The sequence below is a fragment of the Phaseolus vulgaris genome, unplaced genomic scaffold (assembly GCF_000499845.2).
Source record: "Phaseolus vulgaris cultivar G19833 unplaced genomic scaffold, P. vulgaris v2.0 scaffold_19, whole genome shotgun sequence".
Taxonomy (NCBI): Eukaryota; Viridiplantae; Streptophyta; class Magnoliopsida; order Fabales; family Fabaceae; genus Phaseolus; species Phaseolus vulgaris.
The window spans coordinates 295,711-310,420 of record NW_027174088.1 but is presented as its reverse complement, the minus strand read 5'-3'; the positions used below and the strand labels follow the sequence as shown (position 1 = coordinate 310,420).

General features: G+C 52.7%; 1 protein-coding gene across 1 annotated transcript; it reads left to right on the top strand.

Moving 5' to 3' along the window:
• The first annotated feature begins 12,887 nt into the window (after positions 1 to 12,887).
• LOC137817188 (uncharacterized) lies at positions 12,888 to 13,721 on the top strand. Its single transcript, XM_068620434.1, has one exon. It carries the CDS (start codon positions 12,888 to 12,890, stop codon positions 13,719 to 13,721), a length of 834 nt encoding a protein of 277 aa, XP_068476535.1.
• The last annotated feature ends 989 nt before the right edge of the window (positions 13,722 to 14,710 follow it).

Sequence of the window (14,710 nt, the reverse complement as noted above, 5' to 3'; positions counted from 1 at the left end):
GAGCCCTTCCAGTAAGTGACACGTGTGTGGTTAGATGTGAGTTGCAGGCCTCCACGTGACACCATCTGAGAGGGGTGCGGTCCAGACAAAAGAGCACTCCGTACCGCTAAAGGTACAGACAGGCGCAGCCAAGCGCAGACATGCGCAGACTCTCACGCTCCCCATTGCTGATTCTGAAGGTACGCTTTCTCTGAAAAGCACGACAGGGTTCTGACACATGCCAGAAAAGCATAACAGAATTCTGTTATGCCCAGAAGCAGGGAAAGAGAGATAAAAGGGAGAATCAGAGTGAGAGTGGGGGGAGAGAAAAAACAGAGTGCAAGTTTTTCTCACACGCATATTTTTACTAAGTTTCCAGTTTCTGGTGGTTCTGTTGAACTAACTTGATCGTCGGAGTGCAAACGGCCGCTAGAGGCGCCGTCTGTGTATTTTGCAGGTCACACTTTGAAGACATCTGAGAGAGAGAGAGTTCAGAAGGTGATTCTTCAGGAGACGCAGTCGCGAAGACAGGGCAGAAGGTGTTACGAAGCGATTCACCACGTTCAAGTTGCCGGCAGGATCATTTGGCGCCCACCGTGGGGCCCGAGTGAATCGTTGTCCCACATATACCACAGTTTTAAAGCTCACCAGAGTTCTATCAGTTTCTCTGATAGAGAAGATGCCTAGAAACAGACAACCATCACCTGCGCCATCCGCTGACGAAGGAGCTGTGACAATGGCGCAGGTCCTGGAAATGGTGCGCACGCTGCAGGATAACGCTGCAGCGTCGAAAGTCGAACAAGAAAGGATGCAGACGGAGTTGGCTGCGTCGCAAAGCAGGAACGACGAACTGAATCGTGTCAACGAAGAGTTGAGAAGAACGCTGCAGGCGCAGAGGGAGCACGTCGTTGACGAAAGGGTGTCCAGGCAGCCTTCACCTCCAAGGGCATTTCCCATGCCATTCTCCCCCGAGATTATGGGAACCATGGTGCCTTCCAACCTGGTGGGGGTAACAGCGTCATTCAAAGGGGTAGAAGACCCGGAGGCGCATCTGACGGCATTCCACACCCAGATGATGTTGTCTGGGGGCTCAGACGCTGTATACTGCAAGATGTTCATGAGCACCCTGAGCGGAATCGCCATGGAGTGGTTCGTGAGTTTACCAGAAGGGCATATCACGTCGTTCTCTCAGTTCTCGAAGCTCTTCATCGAGCAATACATCGTCAACAAGGCACCTGCAGTGGTGTCCTACGACCTGTTCGACGTGCGCCAATACCAGGGGGAGTCGCTGAAAGACTACCTCAACCGTTTTGGAGCACAAGTGGTTAGACTACCCAGCAAAGATGAAGATATGCTTGTGCACGCGTTTAAGAAGGGAGTGCTGCCTGGCCCTTTCAGTGAGTCTCTCATCAGGAGCCATCCCAGCACTTTTGCAGAGATCCGACGGCGTGCGGTGGCGCACATAGTGGCAGAAACAGAAGTTTCTGAGAAGAGGGGAAGTGCTGCACCACCCAGACCGCGTGGAGGGCAAGGAAAACCACAGCAAGCGAGGGTGCATGAGGCCAAAGAAGGGAAGAAGGTGCGGGAAAAACCTCGTCCCTATGCACCAGGCAAAGACCAGAGTAAGGGGCGCGCAAGGGAGAATAACGCGCCCCCAAGATACAACTTCATGGTGGGGTTGGCGGATCTCATCGCCCTTCCTGCCGTAGCAGCAAGACTACGAGTACCAGAGAAGACAGATAAGGTACTCGGAAGGAAGAAGAATGAATGGTGTGAGTTTCATCAGGCCTTTGGACATACACTTCATTCCTGTTTGGCGCTGGGACACCAACTGGCAGAGTTGGTGAAGTCTGGTTTTCTAGCAGATTACCTGCGTGAGCCACAGGGTGATCGCGCGTCAGGATCCCAAACTGGAGAGCAACAGCATGAAGTCCCTGTGCATGGGGAAGTGCAGACGATCGCTGGAGGCTTCTCTGGTGGGGGATGCACAGCTTCACAAAGAAGGAGATACACTCGATCTGTGATGGCGGTAGATGCAGCGAATGAGAGTCATTACCCTGAGGTGGACATTGTCTTCAGGAAGGCTGACCTACGAGACGTTGTCCCGCACGACAACGACCCTGTGGTCATTTCTCTCATCACAGCAGGAAGACGAGTGCATAGAGTACTCGTAGATCAAGGAAGCTCGGCGGATGTCATGTTCTGGCCAACATTCAACAAGCTACAATTGTCCCCTGATCAGTTGAGACCGTATACTGGTTGTCTCTACGGTTTTGCAGGGGACCAGGTAGAAGTGCGGGGATACATCGAGCTGAGGACAACGTTCACCGACGGAACGGCAGCCCGCACGGAAAGGATAAAGTACCTGGTGGTGAACGCCCCTTCTGCGTACAATGTCCTGTTGGGGAGGCCGACGCTCAATAGACTGGGCGCAATACCATCGACAAGGCATATGAAGTTGAAGCTGCCGTCGATGGAAGGGGCCGTGATAACCATCAAATCGGATCAGGCTGAGGCAAGACGCTGTTATGAGAACAGTTTGAAGCAAAAAAGAAGTGTGTGCCATGTCACCACAAAACCACCACCAGGCGTGCGCGGAGAGCGATTGGCGGTCAGGGAGACACAAGGCGCTCAGAGGATGGAGAACGCTGCGGTGGGGGGCTCCCAGGTGGCCCAAGTTGAGGAAGAGGAGGAAGGCACGATCACTCCTCGCGAGTCAGGGATCGCGAGAGCGGTCATTGCCAGTGAGAGGAGGCCCCACCCAGCTGAAGGATGGGTCGAGGTGGACATCGGGGGAAGAAAATTCAAGCTGGGGGGATCCCTCATTGAAGAAGAGCGAAGGCTGATCATGGGTGTGATTGAGAAGCACATGAATGCCTTTGCATGGTCATCATCCGACATGCCAGGAATCGACCCCGATTTCCTCTGCCATCGTCTATCAATGGACCCCATGGTTCGACCGGTACGGCAGAGAAGAAGGAAATTCAACGAGGAGAAGAGGAAGGTGATCCACGACGAAGCGCAGAAGCTCCTTGACGCAGGGCATATCAGAGAAATCCAGTACCCCGAGTGGCTAGCGAATGTGGTACTGGTGCGGAAGGCAAGCGGCAAGTGGAGAATGTGCGTGGACTTCACTGACCTCAATAAGGCGTGCCCCAAGGATTCTTACCCCTTACCCAGTATAGATGCTCTAGTCGATAGCGCCTCCGGGGGAAAGCTACTCAGCTTCTTGGACGCTTTCTCAGGGTATAATCAGATCAGGATGCACCCAATGGACGAATGCAAGACCGCGTTCATGACGGAACGGTCTTGCTACTGCTACAAGGTCATGCCATTTGGGTTGAAGAATGCGGGGGCTACCTACCAGCGGCTCATGGATAGGGTGCTCTCGCCCATGCTGGGAAGGAACGTACACGCCTATGTAGATGACATGGTGGTTACGTCCCAAGAGAAGAAGCATCATGCAGCTGATCTGGAAGAGCTATTCACCACCATTGCCAAGTATAGGCTGAAGCTCAACCCTGAGAAATGCATATTCGGTGTGGAGGCTGGGAAGTTCTTGGGTTTCCTCTTGACAGAGCGAGGAATCGAAGCTAACCCGGAGAAGTGTGCGGCGATCATGACGATGAGGAGCCCAACGACGGTGAAGGAGGTGCAGCAGCTCACCGGCCGCTTGGCAGCACTGTCCCGATTTATGTCTGCTGGAGGGGAGAAAGGTCACCCATACTTCCAGTGTCTCAAGCGCAACAGCAGATTTCTCTGGACGCAGGAGTGCGAGGAGGCCTTCATTAAGTTGAAGGGATATCTGGCAAGCCCACCAGTCTTGCGAAAGCCCCAGGTAGGCATCCCTCTCCGTCTATACTTTGCTGTTACGGAGAGGGCAGTCAGTTCGGTCCTGGTGCAAGAGCAGGACCAGGCCCAGAGGCCTGTTTACTTCGTAAGTAAGGTGCTGCAAGGCCCCGAAACCAGGTACCAGGCACTCGAGAAGGCTGCTCTAGCGGTGGTATTCTCAGCCAGAAGACTCAGGCATTATTTCCACAGCTTCACAGTGGTGGTGATGACTGATCTGCCTATCCAGAGTGTATTGAAGAAACCTGATGTGGCAGGAAGGATGGTCAAGTGGGCAGTGGAATTGTCGGAATTCGATATTCAGTACGAGCCCCGAGGACCGATCAAGGGGCAGGTGTTCGCGGACTTCGTAGTCGAGCTATCATCCGTCGCGACACCTCCAGAAGGGCTAGATTTCCGATGGGTGTTGTCGGTGGATGGCTCCTCTAATCAGCAGGGAAGCGGCGCCGGGGTCATCCTGGAAGGGCCAAACGGAGTACTGATCGAGCAGTCCCTCCGTTTCGCCTTCAAAGCTAGCAACAATCAGGCGGAGTACGAGGCCCTGATCGCGGGAATGTTGCTAGCAAGGGAAATGGGAGCAAGAAATCTGCTGGCCAAGAGCGATTCGTTACTGGTCACCGAGCAGGTTACCGGGGAGTTCCAAGCAAAGGACCCCCAGATGGCAGCCTACCTGGAGTATGTGCAGCTCCTGAAGACGTCTTTCGCCGAGTTTGAGTTAGTGCACGTACCAAGAGAGCAGAACGCCCGAGCAGACCTGCTTGCCAAGCTGGCCAGCTCAGGCAAAGGGGGGAAGCAGAGGACTGTCATTCAGGAGACCCTGAAGGTGCCACGCGCGTTTGTATCAGACAACCAGGTACTTCATGTATACAAGTCAATGGAGCGTCTAACGATCGGTCATCGGTCGTTGACTCAAGAGACGCTGAGAGCGCCGAGGGTGAGATCGCGACCCTCAAAGATCGGTGAGTCGATGGAGGTCCACGCGGAGAAGGAACCCCACACCTGGATGACGCCATACCGGCTATACTTAGAAGATGGTGTACTCCCGCTCGACCTGGCAGAGGCAAAAAGAATAAAGAGGAGTTCAAGTAAGTTTACTCTCATAGATGGAAGCCTATTTAGATTTGGATTTTCTCACCCTGTGCAGATCTGTGTACACGGCGAACAATGCACCAGACTCATGTCTGAGCTGCACGAGGGGGTGTGCGGAAGCCATGTAGGTGGTCGCGCTTTGGCAAGTAGAGTACTCCGCGCGGGGTACTACTGGCCAAAGCTGAAGGAAGATTGCATAAGGTTTGCTCAGCGATGCAAACAATGTCAGCTGCATGCAGATTGGCACAAGGCACCCCCTGAGGAGTTGAGGTCCATCCATAGCCCGTGGCCATTCCATACATGGGGGATTGACATCCTAGGACCTTTTCCCCTGGCGACAAGGCAGATGAAGTTCCTCATTGTGGCCATTGAATATTTCACTAAGTGGGTGGAGGCAGAGCCAGTTGCACACATCACCGCACAGAAAGTCGAACACTTCGTCTGGAAGAACATTGTCTGCCGCTTCGGAATACCCAAGAGGCTGGTTTCCGACAATGGCACCCAGTTCACCAGTCATCAGTTGAGGAAGATGTGTGAAGAGCTAAAGATACAACAGGTTTTCGCTTCAGTGGAGCACCCACAAACAAATGGGCAGGTGGAGTCAGCAAATCGAGTGCTGCTCAGGGGACTGAAGCGAAGGCTAGACAAGGCCAAAGGAGGCTGGGCAGAGGAGATCCCCAGAATTGTGTGGTCTTATCACACCACCCCACAGTCCAGCACCCATGAGACACCCTTCAGCCTTGTCTGTGGGACAGACGCCATGATTCCTGTAGAGATACAGGAGAGCTCCCCCAGATTCTTGAACTTCGTTGCTGAAGAGTCCAATGAAGAGCGTAAGGTGAATCTGGATCTGCTAGACGAAGTGCGAGAGGAGGCCAGAGTCAGTGCTGAAGCCGTGAAGAGAAGAGTAGAGCGGAGGCACAACTCTAAAGTGAGGCCCAGGCGCTTCCAGGAAGGTGATCTGGTGATGAGAAAGGCGCATCAAAATGACATGCAGAATAAGTTATCCCCGAAGTGGACAGGCCCGTACAGAGTGGTGGAGACGTTAGAGAACGGAGCCTATCGCCTAGAGACTTTGGAAGGAGGAGCAATCCCCAGAACGTGGAACGCCACCCATTTAAAATTTTATTTCAGTTAAAATTGTACAGTAATGGCGTTCTCATGCTAAAAGACACATGCTTTGTTTGTGGTGGAAACAGTTGAACAGACAAGGGGGCACTCTTTTCCCTAAAGAGGGTTTTTAACGAGGCCACCCAATTAAAGGAAAATTTCCAGCATATAAAGTGTGCTCAAGTATTAAAGTTAAAATCCTCCTTGCCCCAGGTGCAAGTGCAGGTGATTGGTTAGGCCCTACTTGCCCTAGGCGCAAGTACTGGCACCGATCTAAGTCTTCCTCACCCCAGGTGTGAGCGCAAGCATAAAGGTTTGAAAAGCCAGGGGTGCTAGTAAGACCAACAGAGGGAAAGGAAAGGTTTTGACAAAACGTCCTTACCCACTTGGCATGCACCAATATTGGCCCAGTAAGACTCTCAGTCAGAAAACCTTTCTCACCCCAGGAGTGAGACAGGGAGTGAGCGACTCAACCTGCCAAAGGGTGATGACCTCGGGGAAAGGGAAAGGGGTTAGCGAGAAACACTTCCTTTTCCCAAGACGAGGCCTCACTTTGAGTGATCGATGTCAAGGTCCTTTATGCGCTTAGCGCTAGAGCGACAGAGAGAGCTAAGTAAGGGCTAAAGAGTGATCACTGATGAGTTGTCGGTAATTGGCTAGTAGTGCAAAGCAGCGCACGAGGACTGTTAAACACCAAGCTGAGGGAATAGCCAGTCGTGATCAAGCAGATCGCGCTAAGCCTGAGTTGGTTAACACTTAGTCGTGCACAAAGAATAAGAGAAGCAGATCGCGCTAAGCCCGAGTTGGTTAACACTTAGTCGCGCGCAAAGAGTAAGAGAAGCAGATCGCGCTAAGCCTAAGCTGGTTAACACTTAGTCGTGTGCGAAAGGAAAGGTAAAGCCCCAGATCACGCTGAACCTAAACTAGCTAACAGTTAGTCGCGCACATAAAGAACAGTGGAGTCCAAAGAAAATACAAAGAGAAATTGAGCAATTGAATCCGAGATATATCACCAGAGATGTTCATACAATTGTCAGTTACAAAGAGTTGAATGGTGCAGAAACATAAGGTGACAGAATGAAACTTTGTACAGAAGAAGTCAAAATTACAAAGGGGAGGAGATTCAGGGAGTAGGAGGCCTAAGTTTTCCATCTACCACCGAGTGATGAATGCTGAATTGCGCAAGGTCCAGGTCTGGGAGGACGCAGCGGACTTGCTCGAGCGCCAACTCGAATCCATCAATGAGGGAATCGGCGCCCACGTTCATCAAGTCCTCTTTCTCCGCCTCCAGACTTCGCCTCGAAGCCTCTGCAGCATCCCTCTGCGTGGTAAGGGTAGCAAGGGAGGAGGCAGCCTCAGACAGCTGGCCCACTGCCTCCTCAAGCTTCTTTTCGGCAGCAGCAGTTGCCTCCTTGGCGGCCTTGAGCATCTCCACCCGCTGAGAATCCTGTTGGCGTAGGGAGGAGTTCTCAGCCTGTAACTCCTCCACCATCTGACTCCGTTCGAGCAAAGAGGAATTCTCAGCCTGTAACTCTGCCACCTTCAAGTCCAGGGGACCAACAGTCTGCCCCATCAAGATCTCCATCTTGATGGTCTCCTGGACCTGCAGCAAGTACTCCCTCCTGGCCTTCTCCACCATGCCTCGCATCAGCTCGACAGACCCCTGAGCGGCTTCAAGGTCACTATGCAGCGACTCATTGTCGTGCTCAAGTTCCCTCACCCTTTTCTCCAGGGATTTCTGCTTGCGATGCTGGGTGGAGAACTCCAGCGAGAGCACCACCTGCTTGGCAAGGTGTGCGTCTATCTCCTCCCCGCTCCAGTCGACGAGCTCCCCATTGCTGATGTGCTGTCGCACCATGGAGATAACTCTGCTGAAGTTCTCATGGTTGGCTCCAGTGTTGCTTGGGCGCGAGCCAGACCCACCAGGTTCAGCATTGGCGGTGGAGATTGTTATTGGAGGCGGGGCACATTCGTTTCGAGCCGAAACACCCCCAGCAGGGTGAGCGGATGGACCAGGTGATTGGCCTGCTGGGGGGGAAGTTGGCGGTTGAGAGATTGGGGGCGATTTTTGGCTAGGAGAAGGTGGGCATGCGGGCTCTGGGGCAAGTCGAGTGGAGGGAGAGGGAGGTGGTGAACCTTCCTCTACCTCTACCACCTCGATCCCTCCAGGCTGGAGAGACGAGACCCCCTCAACCACTGTTTTCTTCCTCTGGCGGTGAATGAGGGGGGAGCCTGAGCTTTCCTCTTCCACTGAGGCAGCAGCAGCAGCAGGTACCAGCGAAGAAGCCTTCACCAGTCTTTTCCTTTTCTTCCCTGGCTCGAGGCCTTCGGCTGGCGCGACCGAGAGCGTAGGGGCTTCGATTGGCTCAGTGGTGGAAGAGGAAGAGCCAGTCCCTTTGGCCGCTCGGCGTTTAGCGAGCTCCAACACCGCCAACCTCCTATCTTTCCCTGACATTGAATCTGCATAGGCAAGAAAGAGGGAAATTAGACAGCTAAGAGACGCAAGCAAGGTGAAAAGTATAAGAGCATGCATGAGGAAGTATAAATGTCCTAAGGGGCGGCAGAGAAAGAACTACCTATATATTTCTTCAGGGAAACCACATCAAACTCATCCTTGATGAGGCGAGCGGAGTCATACTTAGCCCCCAGGAGCAGCCCACACAGCTCGCGCTCGTAGGGGGCCATGGTCTCGAGGTCCTTGGGTTTTTTAAATTGAACCTGGGGAACCCAGTAGAGGGGGTACCCCTCGAGCAGATGAGGGCTTTGTGGGGTGGCGGATATCATATAAAATCTGCCCTTCCAGTCTTTGAAGGACTGCTGGTACAGGCCCAGAAGCACCCGTCCAGCAACCCCGTTCAGGCTGACCCAAAACCTATCCCCTGGTTTTTTCGCCTCAAAGAAGTAAAGGAACACCTCCACCGAGGCGTTGTGCCCAAAATGGTTGCACAGGATCTGAAACGCCCGGATGAAGGCCCAGGCGTTGGGGTGGAGTTGGCAGGGCGCGACGTTCAACTCCATCATCAGCTCTTTCTCGAAGAAGGTGAAGGGGAGTCGCAGCCTCAACCTTTTGAAGATCGCGGAGTAAACAAAAACGAAGGGCACCCCATTGGTGGCCCTGTCGTCAGCGCAAATGGGCATCCCTCGGGGAGGGATGCGGACTCGGATGTGGAAGTCGTTTTCCCTGTCTATGGAACACGAGGGTTCGTCCGGGTCGTGGCTCAGAAGTGAGTTAAGATGGTCCTCAGGTAGCAAGGTAGACGTTTCAGATAGCAACGCCAGAGGGGCCCAGTCATAAACTTTGGCGTTGTCATGGAATGAGGTGACAACAGGCGGTGGCGAAGCTGGTGCACTCGCGGAGGGCTGTGCACCAGAAGAAGAGGCAAGGACGCGAGCGGTCTGCTTCAAGCGAGCCATCGAGAGATAGCTGCAATGGAGGAAAACGAGGGGTCAGAAATAGAAAGGGAGAGAGTGATGGATGGTTCGATGAAAAACAGAGAGAGGGAATGAGGGAGAAATGCCCAGGTAAAGGAGAAAGAAGAGGAGGCAGAAGTCAAAGCGGAAACATGAGAAAAACCCTAGCGCGGGTTGAGGAGAAGAAAAACAGGGAAGATGGATGCATGATAACTAGAATGATAAATGCAATAGGTAAAGATGACCAAAAAGGGGCCAGGGAAAAGAAAAACCATACCTTTGGATGATCGTAAGAGTTTAGGATCACAGAGAATTTGAAGAAAGATGGGTGCGCAGAAGAGAGATTCGCAGAGAGTCTGGGAGTCAAATGAAGAAGATGAAGGAACAGTGGAAGGGCGCGCCAATTTGAATGAAAGAAGCGCTAGCGACGCACAGCGCTGGCCGTTGATGGGGCCACGTGTCGCGAGATTAAGAAAGGAAGTCCAAACGTTAAAGAAGCAGCACGTGAGGTGGCACGTGAGGCGGCCCCACTTGCCACGTGGATTGAGGGCACGACCACTTAGTCTCTTTGCTGAGAACGAGTTCTCGACTCGAGACTGGGGGGCTTGTGATCCGATCGGTCATCGGTAGTCGATGACGTCAGCATCAGAGAGGTAGGGTGACACGTGGACCAGGTGGCAGAGAGGTAGGGGGACGATCGCCAAGAGAGGTGATCGGTGGTCAGTAACCAAGTTACCACCGACAGATCAGGCGGCAGAGAGGTCGGGGGATAGATCACCCAGAATGGTGATCGGTTGTCGGTAGCCAAGTGACCACCAGCAGACCAGTTCCCAGACTCGCGCCTGGAGGCAGAGCGCGAGTAGCGAATAAACACTGATCAGTCATCGGGTGTATTGTCATCGGGGTCCCGTGTTACACGCAGTTAAACTGGGACTAAGGTTCCCAGCGAGAGCGTTACGCACGGACCTCGCATGAGCACACCTCAAGGAATCATGCACGAGAGTGGCCTGAGGGAACTAGTAAGCCGGTCAGTGATTGGTGATTCCCTCAACCCATTACGTGCGTGTCATCCAGAAGGGTAAGCCGCCTACACAGAGAGTAACTTTCGGTGAGTGCGCCTAGACCAGCCACACCCGACGACCGCTCCTAAGAGTGTGCAATTTACCCAGATAAGAGAAGCATCCTAAGTTACTCCGCAAGGGCGTAGCTTAGGCGGACAAAGAGAGGCGCTAGAGCCCTTCCAGTAAGTGACACGTGTGTGGTTAGATGTGAGTTGCAGGCCTCCACGTGACACCATCTGAGAGGGGTGCGGTCCAGACAAAAGAGCACTCCGTACCGCTAAAGGTACAGACAGGCGCAGCCAAGCGCAGACATGCGCAGACTCTCACGCTCCCCATTGCTGATTCTGAAGGTACGCTTTCTCTGAAAAGCACGACAGGGTTCTGACACATGCCAGAAAAGCATAACAGAATTCTGTTATGCCCAGAAGCAGGGAAAGAGAGATAAAAGGGAGAATCAGAGTGAGAGTGGGGGGAGAGAAAAAACAGAGTGCAAGTTTTTCTCACACGCATATTTTTACTAAGTTTCCAGTTTCTGGTGGTTCTGTTGAACTAACTTGATCGTCGGAGTGCAAACGGCCGCTAGAGGCGCCGTCTGTGTATTTTGCAGGTCACACTTTGAAGACATCTGAGAGAGAGAGAGTTCAGAAGGTGATTCTTCAGGAGACGCAGTCGCGAAGACAGGGCAGAAGGTGTTACGAAGCGATTCACCACGTTCAAGTTGCCGGCAGGATCAGTAACTTTACTCTTCATTCAATATGTAATTACATGAGCCAAGCACCTCCTTATATATCTTTTGAGGGTCAGTTTTCACAAAAGAAAAGGTGGGAAAATTCAAAAGAAAACCATTTGAAAATGGCGCCTAAAGGAGAGTCACATGGAGGGCTTGACTTGTTGCTATTTCTACTCATATGCCCTAAACTTCTATCCATACCTTCCTTTTTATGTTCTATTTGTACCGTCCCGTCCCCGGCGTTGACCAAAGTCAAAGTCAACGTCGGGGTCAAGGTCAACGTATGGTGGGACCACACGAAGGGCCCCAAAGAAAGGAAGTCAACAGAGTGACTACATAAGGCGTCGCCAAGACAAGGCATCGCCGAGAAAGGGCGTTGCCTAAACAAGGCGTCGCCAAGAAAGGGTGTCGCCTAAGCAAGGCGTCGCCAAGAAAGGGCGTCGCCTAAACAAGGCGTCGCCAAGATGAGGCGTCGCTAAGCAAACCACCAGCAGGGTTACTCCCCTACACCCATGGGTAGGAAAGACCATGGAGGGAGTGACGCCACTGAGGCTTCGGGCCCGCCTAGCGCAGAAACGATAATAAAGAAAAGAGAAAAGTGGCTTCAAGGCCATAATACTAGCGCCAGTAGATAGCAACCTGACTCGTGAAGTGCCCATGCCACCCCAGGGAGACCCTTGGGATAGATACAACTCATGAGAGGGTCATGCCCAGGAGTAACCAAGTGCAGGGTGCGAGAGGAAGGTAGATACGCTCTCAGAGCGAGTGACTAGAGGTTGGGGGGCATGAGTTGGCACCCAAGGAGTCACCCCTTGCGCCAGATGCATTCCCCGGGATGAGGACTCACGTGAGGAAATACCCCTAAGCTGGGTCACAATGCTGTGAGGCCCTCCACGTATAATAACGGCCAAGTCAGGAGGACACGCGGCAGGGAGAACAGAAACATCAATGATTTCCAAAGGGTTTGTCCGGTATGAGGTAATTAAAGCTATTTAAAAGTAATTAAAGTTTACGTTTCTAGCGTTTTAAGGTACTTTAAATGCTTTAAGTGGTTTAAACGTCTTAAAGGCGCTGAACGTTTCATAACCTTAAATGCGCTTTTAAGACGCTTTAAATGCGAGAGACATTTAAAGGGAACCTGGGACGTTGGAAACGGGGATCGAACTTCTGGCGAATTTTCCCGAAAACACACTCTAGTTGCTTGCTCGAGCTCTTATGCTACGCACAAGGGACTAGAGAAGGATCGTTTGCCAGAACCAGAAACAGCACACAATACACAATCCATTTTACCACCTTCAGAGTGCCATCCACGGTGCTCCGATACGGAGGTGTAGAGTTTAGGTGTTTCTTGTTAGTTGACTTGAGCGTCGGAGTGCAAACGGCCGCTAGGGCGCCCATTTGTCCACTTCTTTGCAGGTGCTCACAGATTACCAAAAGGAAGGTGTCCCTAGCTGACGGGCAAGGTCGCGCACAAAGACACACCCAGGTCAACCGGCAAGAACATTTGGCGCCCACCATGGGGCCGATTTAAAACATCAGTCCCATCACAAGTTTCAGAGAGTTTATCAGAGCTACCATAACGACAGGAGGAATTCAGAGGAAAACGTTGAAGAATGAGGGCCACGAGACAAGGTTCCACACGCGCTGCGAGTGAGGAAATGACCATGCAACAGGTCATGGATATGATGCAAGGGCTGCAGGAGGAAATGGCGAAATCGGGGGCGGAGCAAGAACGTATGGAGGCAGATCTTGCGGCCTCCCACGTGAGAAACGAAGAGCTCCATCGTATGAATGAGGAGTTGCGTCGTGGTTTGGGCAATAACCAAGGGCAACGTGACCTAGATGAGACCGAACGTCTCACCCCACCAAGGGAGTTTTCCACTCCATTCTCGCAGGAGATTCTGGAAGCAGTGATCCCCAACACGTTCGTAGGGCCCAAGGTGATCTTCACCGGGATGGAGGATCTTGAGCCTCATCTCACTGCATTCCACACGCAGATGGTGCTAGTAGGCGGCTCCGATGCCGTGAGGTGCAAGCTCTTTATGAGCACCTTGATGGGAATGGCCATGGATTGGTTCGTCAGCCTTCTAGACGACCATATCACTTCCTTCCCGCAGCTGTCGCGGTTATTTAGGGAGCAATACCTAGCGAACAGGGCCCCACCGCCCGTTTCGTATGATCTGTTCGACGTAAAGCAGTACCAGGGCGAGACTTTGAAGGAGTACATCAACCGTTTAGGGGCCCAAGTAGTAAAGGTTGGTACTACGGAAGAGCCCATGATCGTGTACGCATTCAGAAAAGGCGTGTGTCCCAGCCCCTTTTGCGCATCCATCATTCGCAATCGCCCCAGGACCTTCGCTGAAATAAGGCGTCGCGCGGTGGAGCATATTGCCTCTGAGGGAGAGGTGTATGAGAAGCGCACGAGCTCAACCCGTCAGGGTCAACGAGACCACAACGGGAAGGAAGAAGCAAGAGGGGAGACGCCCCTATGAGGCGAGAAAACTCCAGCCCAGGGGTCAAGCGAGAGGAAATCGTCCGGCCAGAGAAAGGGCCAGGCCAGCGAGGTACGACTTTGTGGTGGAGTTGAAGGACCTAATCGCCGTGCCTAATATAGCTGAAAGGTTGAGGCGACCGGCGAAGACTGACAAGGTGCTAGGGCCTCGCAAGGATTCTTGGTGTGAGTTCCACGAAGCTTTCGGTCACCACATCAACAACTGCCTATCGCTGGGGTACCAGTTGGACGAGTTAGTAAAAAGCGGATTCTTAAAGGATTATCTCGCTGAACCCACCACGACTGTGGCCCTGCCAGAACCAGCGGAGGATCAGGCGCATGAGATGCCCGTCCTTGGCGAAGTTAACACCATTGCTGGTGGTTTTTCAGGAGGAGGACCCACTGCTTCCCAACGGAGGAAATATGCAGGGGGAGTAAATTCAATTGAAGAAAGAATCTCAGGTGACCCGTGGGAGTCAGACCTCGTGTTCACGAGGACGGACCTACGAGATGTTGTGCCACACGACAATGACCCCGTGGTCATTTCGGTTGTCACGGCCGAGAGAAAGGTGCACGGGGTTCTAGTAGACCAGGGAAGTTCTGCAGATGTTATGTTCTGGTCGACATTCAACAAGCTACGGTTGTCTCCCGACCTTTTGAGACCCTACACCGGGTGCTTATATGGGTTTGCTGACAACTACGTGGAAGTATGTGGCTACTTAGAATTGAGGACGACATTCACAGATGGAACGGCCTCACGTACCGAAAGCATTCGGTACTTAGTTGTAAACGCCAACTCAGCTCACAACATCCTGTTGGGCCGACCGGCGTTGAATAGGTTGAACGCAGTAGCCTCCACGCGCCACATGAAGATGAAGCTGCCGGATCTCAGTGGCAAGGTGATCGTCATCAAGTCAGATCAAGAAGAAGCGCGAAAATGCTATGAAAACAGCTTGAAAACAAAGAGAGGTGTGTTCATGGTGTTCGAAC